Source organism: Ostrea edulis, chromosome 2 (assembly GCF_947568905.1).
Source record: "Ostrea edulis chromosome 2, xbOstEdul1.1, whole genome shotgun sequence".
Classification (NCBI taxonomy): Eukaryota; Metazoa; Mollusca; class Bivalvia; order Ostreida; family Ostreidae; genus Ostrea; species Ostrea edulis.
In genome coordinates, this window is record NC_079165.1 from 42302721 (window position 1) to 42312861 (window position 10141).

Genomic DNA, 10141 nt, shown 5'->3' on the forward strand with positions numbered 1-10141 from the left:
GTTGTAAAATTTCCCTTTCCCAGCCTCCATAGATCAGCTTCCAAAAGCTTATCAACTGTTACCATGTGATGTTTTCGAAATCTTACTATCACACAGACATGAAGACAAATGTGGCGTCGGTAGCCTAGTGGTTAGGCTGTCAGACTCTCGACCGAAAGGTCGTGGGTTCGAGTCCTAGCCGCGGCAGGGCCGAAGTTGTGTCCTTGGGAAAGACACGTTACATGAATTTCTTCACTCCACCCAATTGTATTATTAGAATGTTAGTGCTCTAGCTCCTGTAAAGGTGGGTTGCACTGTATGCTTCCCAGGAAGCTGAGAAAGTTCTAGATTGATATAAGGTCTGCCGGGATAGTAATGTATTGTAAAGCGATTTGAGCAGCATGCGCTGGAAAAAGCGCCATATAAAAACTCAATTAATTCTACAAACAGATAGACCAACCTATAAAACAACCGCGAACCAATTGGTAATCATGATCAGAATTGAATAATTTCTTATGTGAAGAAATATACAGAATATGTACATGAGGTTGGTAAATCTTTAATGGTTATATGTATTTCTATTTTTAGCTACATGTACATACGCTGTATAGATATTTGGAGGTAACATTGATATTATATACAAGAATTGAACGCAATAATTAATTACAAACATTTAGGATCTTCAATGGAATCACGGAAATCGTAGTGACTACTCCTGCAGATTTTGATAAGTTCCTACGGATTGACTGTACATCATTCTGTGAAGCAAATAACGAGAAAATCGATCACACGCAAGACCACAGAATCAACTTAATAAACAGAAATTCTACACTCTAAAATAGATGTGAAACAGAAATGAATATATTTTAATAATCTATACTATCAATAGAGCATACAATTCTTTCATTGTAAAGAACCTTTGGAATGGCTGCTTTCCTCTCTGAGTGTAATTTCATTGTAACGTACCTTTGGAATGGCTGCTTTCCTCTCTGAGAGTGCTGTAATTCAGATTATCTTGGCCACCTCCAGTATCGTTCTTGTTTTCCCTGCCACAAAGAAAGTAAAATTGCTTTTATGAATTTGTGTATAGAAGGTAAAAATCCGTTAATGGAATTCAGCGAAGCAATAGTATTTCTTTCCTTTGTTTTTAATTTCATCATTTATACATGATATTAGTTGGGATAAAATATCCTCGGATACTCCCGCATAATTCTCACCAATGGTGCCAGGGGCCCATTGGATTAAATGTATTTTATTATTTTATGTAAGGCATATATATAATTTATATACAAATATATAATATCAGTATATGTATAATAATATATATCAAATATTTGTTACAAGTATTTTTCAGAGTCATAGAAATATCATAATATACAACGTTGATGTAGATGTAGCAACAGTAAAATAACATAGAAATTACTAAGGAATAATGTATAAACAATGTAGTCGTAAGTTGACAGTATAGTTATAATGATAAATATTTAAGGATAATATGTACATTGTAGACTATGTAATGAAAATTCAAGAGTATAAGTGAAGTCTCAGTAAGCAAAATATTTCAATACTGAATTAACAGCAATCAAAAAATCTAAACGACAATTGAATTTGATTAAAAACTATTCTGAAGATTCTAATTAGTTATTCGCTTAGATCATGTACCTATACGCCATTTGCTATTTCTTCAGAGAACACACACACAGCATCAACAACTGCTGATGTTGATCAATTCACTTCAGATCCCAGATTTTACTATATGAACCCGTGGGGATCCGGTTTAGATTAGATCCTCAGTACCCCCCTTGCTTGTCGTAAAATGCGATTAGATGGAGCGGTCCTTCGGAAGAGACCGCAAAAACCAAGGCCCTGTGTCACAGCAGTTGTGGCACGATAAAGAAAGGCCGTAAGCGCCAAACATAGGCCTAAATTTTGCAGTCCTTTATCGGCAATGGTGACGTCTACCATATGTGAAAGATTCTACAGCGGGGCGTTAAACAATATAAATCCAAACCAAACTATATTTATGAAAAATAGACACAAACTGTCAAAGCTTAGTTCAGGTGGTATTATTTTAGCAGTTAAGAACACAGTAGTAAAAGATGTCAGTTACAAAGAGACAAATAATCAATAGTGAATAATCTTAATTAGTTAAAAATCGATGGATAGTAGTTTCTTCGAATACACACATGAGGATAACACGTGATTAAAATATATCACTGAATTTAAGTCATTTTATGATGCTTCCGGCAAGTTTATATGTATTAGGGGATGTTTAACGAAACATATGGTTATTGTGAAGCGCTCTGTAATCAGCAGAGCTCTGATACATCCAATATATCCAACATCCGTGATTCGATATTTTTCTTTCAATGTAGTAAAATTTACATAATTCATGGGGAGTCTTAAAACCATTCTGGCAAACTTCCGTCAGAGTTCGTTTGCACACAAAACAAACTTTTCCATGCAGGCATTTTGGGATAGGGAATTCCCAAGAACTGCTTTTCATAAAGATGGCGATGGGTCATCAGGAAAAAATGACATCAGCTGAAAATTGATACTTTTTCCATAGTCTGTTGGTAGTAGGCACTGTTACAACGCACTTTGAAAAATTACGCACTTTGAATTTGTTTTAAAAAGTGCATTAAATGGAACCAAGTCAACGCACTTTGAAAAAAATTCAAAGTGTGCTGATATCGACTATATTAACGCACTTTGCAAAAATCAAATTTTGCACGGCTCGGTCGATTTTCTTGACGCTTTCAAAATTGATAGATAATTATTTGAACCTCTATATTTGATGATGCCGTCACTTCCCAATCTAACATTTAGACATTTTGTGGATTTGGGTAATTATAATGATTAGACTGTCTGTTCCTCCTTCTGACCAATGTCATTAATTTTCGGCTGACTTACCTTTCCGCGATTTTGATTTTCCAACCTGTCTGCTTTTCCGCGACTACTACTACCTATTGCTTTTCTGCGATTGTTTTTACCATATATTTTGCGTCATCTCCTTTATTTGATGCCTCCTTTCCGCGATTTTTGGTAACAGTTACGCTTACCATCAAACGGTTGCCGTTACCCGTACATGTATTTCTCTTCATAGAGTTCTACTAAAATTGAATGAGTTTCGCATTTACACTGGTCGGTGAAAGAAACTAGACGCTATGGGAATTGTTCATAAAGAAACAAATCGTGACAACCAATGCATTATATATGATGGATTTACTTATAGAAATGTCAGTGATTTAAAGAATGGAGATGTGTCCTACCGATGCAGTGTACATAAATTATGCAAAGCAACAATTAGAAGGTATTGCCGTATCAAAATCCAAAAACACTCACAATCATCCCAGTGATAAAAAAAAGTTGAAGCACAACAGATTTTACCTGGCTAATGGAAGCAGTGCACGTATAAATAAGTTGAAGAAAAGCAAAAAGCCAAAAAAAAAAAAAAAAAAAAAAAAAAAAAAAAAAAAATTAATCGCGGAAAAGTAATGTGACTTGTCGCGGGAAATCAAGATTTTTTTTTCGCGAAAAAGCAGAGTCGGATCGCGGAAAAGCAAAACTGCGTCCCTTTCCCTTGACCAAGTCTATCCAAAGCTTTACCCATAGATTGTCCGTGCCATGGGTAGAGGGTGTGTAGTGACCTTGATCCAATTTCCTAAATCAAAGGTCACTGTAGACAAACCTATCTGTGTAAGATCTTTGTATGGAGTATATTTTCTCTAGCCTTTGTCCAGTCGGACTCAAACTTCACCCATACAGTGCCTATGGGTGGTGGATGTGCAGTGTCCAAGAACCAATTTTCTATATCAAGGGTCATAGGCGAACTAACTTCTCTGTGTAAAATCCTTATCTGGAGCATACTTATCTCCCCGAGGACAGAATAGTCCTCTCCGAAAACAATATTTTAAAACTACCTTGCGTGTATTTTGCTAAAAGCGGGATCCTTTGAGATGGTCTAAATGCTTATGTAATGAGTATGCGAGCGGATCTAAAATAAAATTGTCATTAAATCGGGGGTGGGGGCGGGTCTACATGCAATATATTGCAACGATTTACCGGTAAAGAATCATAAAGATTGGCATGTATCTTTGGTTTTCCTTTCCACGTTTCCGACAACGGGAGATCAATTTCTCTCATTTTGAGAATGAAATACAACACTTAGTCATTCCCTGTAAGTACTAGTTTAAAAAGAAAATCAAAGTTCCAGAATTTCTGTTTCAAAGTGCGTTTAAGTGTCTCCATGGAAAAATATGGTTATATACACTAACAATGCACTTTGAAAGACATTTTCTGAGTGCGTTGACTAGGTCCCAAATTTAACGCACTTAAAAATTTGTTTTCAAAGTGCGTTGCCAGAATGCACACAATGGATATTGCCTAGACTACGAAGTACGAAGGCACGAAGTGCAGCGACTTTTCCGACTTACATTCACAATTGATTTTCAATCTCTGTTTCGCACGTGTTATGTCTGAAATATGTTTTGTTCTTGAAGGGAAAGTAGAAAAGTTAGATGTATATTTATACCGTTTACTTCAATTTTTTATTGAACTTGTTTTTCTATAAACTTTAATTTTGCACCCTGCAAATTTAATTCATTTACGAAACTATGCTTTCTGTAAGTGTGCACTTATTGCACTATTCAATAAGGCCACGTTGTAATCGTGGACGTACCTTATCTCAATTAATTTATGGTATTCGGCATCTGCTAGTGTCTCTTTGCGCGGAGACGCAGAGGACTGTGGGTATTAAGTGATTTTAGGCCAGGAAAACGCGATAGTTCCGCAGTGGGGGCGATATTTTCCCAGAGCATTTTGGGTAATTTCCATCTTTCACGTGATGAAGAGCATAGCATGGGACTCACGTGTGGTGTGATCATTGGAGCGAGCGTGTTGCTTCACGAAATAATCCTTACCTTTTTTCAGTAGAAAGTCGTGTACCTGTTCAATGAAAAAGTGGAGATAACGAGCAATAATACGAAGTTGATATAATAATAAAATTATTCACGACGATCATTATTTTTTTCGACAAACAACTGATGGGTCGGGCGATATTTTGTACTCATTATTAATTCTATTTTTCCAATGTGCATTTAACAGTGTATCATAACTACCGTCAAAGTGTTTTGAAAAGGAACGAGCTTGTTGTTCATGGTTTTAATCTTTTCGTTTGAACTACATCAGATGGGAGTCATCCAAGACTTGCTACATTGATGACTATTACAGGTTAAATACTAATTCATTATCGCCGAAGTATTGTTCTTTTCTATAAAAACACCTTATTTTCTCAATCCTCTTTTGAGATATACTAACCCATGTCGACGATCCTTCTGTGGTGAAATACAATAACGACTCCTGCAATGATAACAACCAAGACAAGGATCCCTGCCACGGCACCAAAAACATCCTTAGAAACCCCCGCTTTAATAGGTGCAGATTCAGTAACTGTATTGCCCGTTGCTTAAAATTGAGAAGAAAACCACGTACTTAAAAAAACCCTCGGATGTACAGGATATAAAAGAATGATTTGACATCTATGACTTACTTCTGATTGTTATGAGTGCCTTTGACGAATTTTTGTCGTAGCTTCCCCATTGGGATTCACTCTTTGCTCTACAGTGGCATGCCGTATTGTGGTCTGATAGTTGTGCAATCATGGTCAAACTCGAACCAAAATTAGTGTTTTTAATACCTCTAAGTATTGGTTTGTTGTCACAGTACCAATACCACACAACTGGAGGATTTCCGAGGGAGTTGAGGGAACATCTTAAAGTTACAGGCGTGTTTTTGTTTACAAAGAAAACTGATCTATCTATTTCAGGGTAACCATCTGGGAAATCTGAAAAAATGGAGAGAAAACAAAACAAAACAAAAAACTACAGATATAAATGCTGATCGCTGTGTACACTGAAGTAATACACTATCTTTCATATACTTTAAATATTTTGATGTCATCCTTACAGTATACGGTCAGAGAGACAGAATTGGATGCAGCTTCGTAGTTCAGTTGATAACTCCTAGCGACACAGTGACATATTTTCTCGTTCAGATTAGAATCAGCTTCTAAAATCAATTTGGTCGTGGCGTTCATGTTCACAATTCGTCTGTTGTACACGGTATATCGACCACACTTCCACGTCCACCGGATCTGGGGATTTCCCATAGAATCCAACGTGCACTGAAGAGTGATTTCTTCTCCCGCAACTACAGCTGTGCTAGTTGTATTCAAAAAAGGTATTGTTTTCGGAGCATCTAAAATGGAAATGCCCTTAACGATACATTGGACATGTTTCATCGTTTATGAAATATAACTTTATTTGCCGTTACAATATGCAATGTCATTTATTAGTTATATTGATTGATCAAATACTGTTCAAGTCCCTCTGGAGAATCTTTCACTCATATGGAGACGTCACCATTGCCGGTGGAAAAAATGATACTTATTTCTTTAATGATACTTATTTCTTACTGAGATTTTCACTTACATTTCACATTGATTGTCACGTGGTTAGACATTTTACTGTATGAGTCGTTCGCAGAACTCGGCCTAACTTTACAGAAACACGTCTCCCCGTTGTATTTTCTGTCGGCCTTGATTTTAAGTGCAGTATTATGAAGTCCTGTTGTCGCATTACCAGTGAGGTTGTCATTACCACACTTCCAAAACCAGGTTAATGGCGGTAATTGCGTGGAACCCGGATAGACGACACATGTGAGAGTGATGGATTGTCCCTCCGTCATATTGTTGGAACTGAGTGTCAAGAATGGCGAAGGGACTTGGAAAACTTAAAAAAAAAATGTTTTTTTAGATTGCTTATTTTCTTTTGATATTTAACGGAATTCATTAAAAACAATATTTCGATTAATGAAAACCACCAAAAAAAAAAAAAAAAAAAAATAAATAAATAAATAAAAAAAAATTAAGCTATCACGTATAAAAGAATTGCTTCGTTTTCATCAAAGACAGTTTTGAAAGCTTAAGAGCAGAATCAAAGTTATGGTACAACTTACCAGATCCATGAATAGTAACAATGAATAGCAGAAGAATGGAACACTGCAACATCATCTCAAGAAAACAGAGCCCAACGCCGTATAAGGGGTGTATGTTCTGTTAAATTGAATCCCGGTCAGAATTACATCGTAAGTGCCAGATACTCCTAATTAAATGAGCTGATACAGCGAAGACGCTAATCTGTGATAGATTGGGCCCTATCAAAATTTATTCATCGCTGAATACTTATTATGTGCATTACGTATACAGCGGTCATATGTAGGACATTCTGATCAAAGTGTCCCCGCTCTTTGTTTTAAAAACAAAGCCAATTGGTGAAAGCATTTAGTGTAAAAACTGCAGAAAATACATTGCTTGTGCATTTATTGCTAAAACTTGTTTCTTGTAGGGAGGGGAAATGGTCCATTGCCATTAGTGTCAGAGATGAAAATATTGCAGCAAAAACAAAAAAACACCAACAAAAAAAACAACACAAAACAACAACAACAACAACCCCCCCAAAAAACAACAACAAAAAACACCCATTCATTTGTTATGTTGAAGTTTTGTTAAAATGTTCAAGAAGTTTGGCGCAGAGTTAAGATAAACAATGGTTTCCAAACTGTCTATAAAATTATTGCAAGAGCAGCAAATTTATTGTGAGGCTTATTATACAAGTATCATGTCTAATCAATCATGCACGTGAAGGGAGATCGTAATTTTTTTTTTTATCCCCATCCAAATTTAAGCAGGGGTTTATAATTACTAACTAGTGCAGAAAAGGTTTTCCTTTATAAACATGACATGACGGTTGTGCATAATAAGAATATCGTGTAAAAAGAACATAATGGAGCAATTCAAGATAATATTTTGTATAAAGTACAAATATTGAAATTTCCTCAGTTCTAAGTTGACAAAGGGCAATATATTAGATATATAGTAAATTATATCATGTACACATCCTCATGAAGTGTATAAATCCTGAACACACAATTTCTGAAAATTCCACACGAACAACAGGGCTGATAATCTGTAAAGTATTATTTAATCGCAGTTTCCCGCCAGGGCCTTGTTTATTAAGAGGGACTTTGTGACGGGTGAATTAACTTATCTGTTAATGAAGGCAATGTTATCTTTTAGTGTATTGTGCTTTAGTTATGCTGTGAGGATGGGACACTAACAGCTGGAGAAGAGCAAGTCACTCTTTAAGATGGATCGCTATAAAACCTAAGTTTTATTTAATGGCTCTTTAAAGCATCTCATTGAGAACGACTTCAACATCGAAAGAGTGATACAAGGTCTCAGTTTTTGAGTCTTATTCCTAATTAAATAATAGTTAAAGACTGTTTATTTTCCAAATAGAGATTTTAAGAGTCCAAATTTCGCTGTGTTTTGATATATGTAAATACATACTAATAGAATCGTGTAGATGTTCTAATTCTTTAAACAAAAAAAATATTAATGACAATTAGAAGCGTGATTTGATGATTTTTAAATCTATTACAAAAATCGTCAAGAATTTGTCAGTGTGATAAAAAATACATGTATATTAGACAAACATATTTTTAAAAAATGTTAAAGTGATTGATTGTATACTATTTAACACCCCTCTCGAGAATAAGACGTCACCATTGCCGGTGAAGGACTGCAAAATTTAGGCCTATGCTTGGCGCTTACGGCCTTTGAGTAGGGAGGGATCCTTGTCATGCCTCACCTGCTGTGACACGGGGCCTCAGTTTTTGCGGTCTCATCCCCCGGGTATCGGATATACATGCTACCCATGTCGGACCTACATGAGGATGCTTCATCTTCATGTGTTTCAGGAAATGTTCCTTCTTGAAGGACACATGACATTTCTCACACACCACCAAGTTTCGTGTACACTTAAAAAAAAATAATAATTTATTTTTTTATTTCACAAATATTGACATAAGACAAAAGAACATTTGTCATTTTTTTCTAACCACTTTCACACTCATACCTTTGTTGGTAAGTGCTTGCATTTCTAATATAATTGTAAGAGAACAAGAGATATTTATAAAACACATGTCTAATAAAGGTGTTTTTCTTTAAATATAATGTACAGAATGCAAAATTCTTCGTCCGCTCCGCCATGCTTGTTATCGCGAGATCTCGTAGGTGGATCTAATGAAAAGCCTAAACATTGACAATCAGCGCGAAAATGTAGTTACTCGAGCCACTTCGACAAAGAAAGGAAAATCATATTGTTGCAGAAAGAATTTACACTCTGCTGTTCGGTTTTTAACTTGATATTAAATTCAAACCTTTTCAATACCGACGAAATAGCTTTCGTCTCCATACTTGTCCATTGATGTAAATAATATGATTACGGTGTGACCGTTGGGGCGAGCGCAGCATATCTGAATACATTTTCAAAAAATTTATATTGAAAACAAGGAAAACTGATCTGGTTCACTGTCAATACGTAGGATTACTGTCTTGCTCTTCTCGCCAATGTAGGAATCAGTTTAGCGGGAAATGCAACGAGCGTGTTGTGACGTAGCCTGGTAGTTGTGACGTGACTGTTTACATTTCTTTAGACAATATTTTTTTAAAAAGAAAAAGAAAGGGGGAAGAATATGATTGTCATCCTTTCCTTTCAAATAAGAAAGGTTTGTAATACTTCAAAGATTTTTATTATTCTTATTTTACGAATCGAACCATCCGCCATTTTGTACGAGGGACTTCTGGGATTGGCGTCAAAAAAAAATTCTTGTTAGAGGTTGAGATTTAGCTCGGATTATTTCCCGCGCTCTAGTCATTAGAGCTCGCAGTACGAGCCAGCGCGGAGCGCTGGCTCGCTGCGCTCGCTACTACCTTATATGGCATATGCAAATGACTTGACAACCGGAAGTTGAAACTTCAGTACATCAAACATGGCGCACAAATATGAATCGTGAAATTGGAATTTATCGAAATTGTTGAAAACGGTAGAATAGAGCCTCACAAATCTAAAGTTGCAGGTTGTAAATTTATATATTGACTAAGAAACATAGAATATCATTTTATTTACGTAAAGAAAGTCAGGAAATGTTTAGAATGAGCGCAAATGTTGCGGGAGTGAATCACTCCCGCATTTGCACCATTACGGAGATCCTAAGGAGTTGTAGCCCTCTCCCTAAAAAAAAAAAAAAAAAAAAAAAA

General features: G+C 36.0%; 1 protein-coding gene across 3 annotated transcripts; it reads right to left on the reverse strand.

Moving 5' to 3' along the window:
- Positions 1-522: 522 nt before the first annotated feature.
- LOC125681128 (synaptogenesis protein syg-2-like) lies at positions 523-7457 on the reverse strand. Of its 3 annotated transcripts, none has more exons than XM_048921064.2 (8): positions 6997-7457; positions 6471-6770; positions 5947-6237; positions 5531-5824; positions 5299-5340; positions 4902-4926; positions 946-1025; positions 523-737 (listed from the first exon to the last, which is right to left on the reverse strand). In XM_048921064.2, the coding sequence occupies exons 1-8, from the start codon at positions 7049-7051 to the stop codon at positions 733-735; spliced, it is 1092 nt and encodes a 363-aa protein (XP_048777021.1). In that variant the 5' UTR covers positions 7052-7457; the 3' UTR covers positions 523-732. The 3 variants fall into 3 exon arrangements, with proteins under 3 accessions (XP_048777021.1, XP_048777020.2, XP_048777022.1); XM_048921063.2 differs by having other exon boundaries at positions 5299-5445; XM_048921065.2 differs by lacking the exon at positions 5299-5340.
- Between the last annotated feature and the right edge of the window lie 2684 nt (positions 7458-10141).

Excerpts from the sequence above, each read along its gene's own strand:
- LOC125681128 (XM_048921063.2), bottom strand. The coding sequence starts at position 7,051 with ATGATGTTGCAGTGTTCCATTCTTCTGCTATTCATTGTTACTATTCAT. Across the intron at positions 6,238-6,470 it reads CGTGACAATCAATGTGAAAT|ATGCTCCGAAAACAATACCT; the intron begins GTAAGTGAAAAT and ends TTTCCATTTTAG. Across the intron at positions 4,927-5,298 it reads CAGAAGGATCGTCGACATGG|GTACACGACTTTCTACTGAA; the intron begins GTTAGTATATCT and ends TTCATTGAACAG.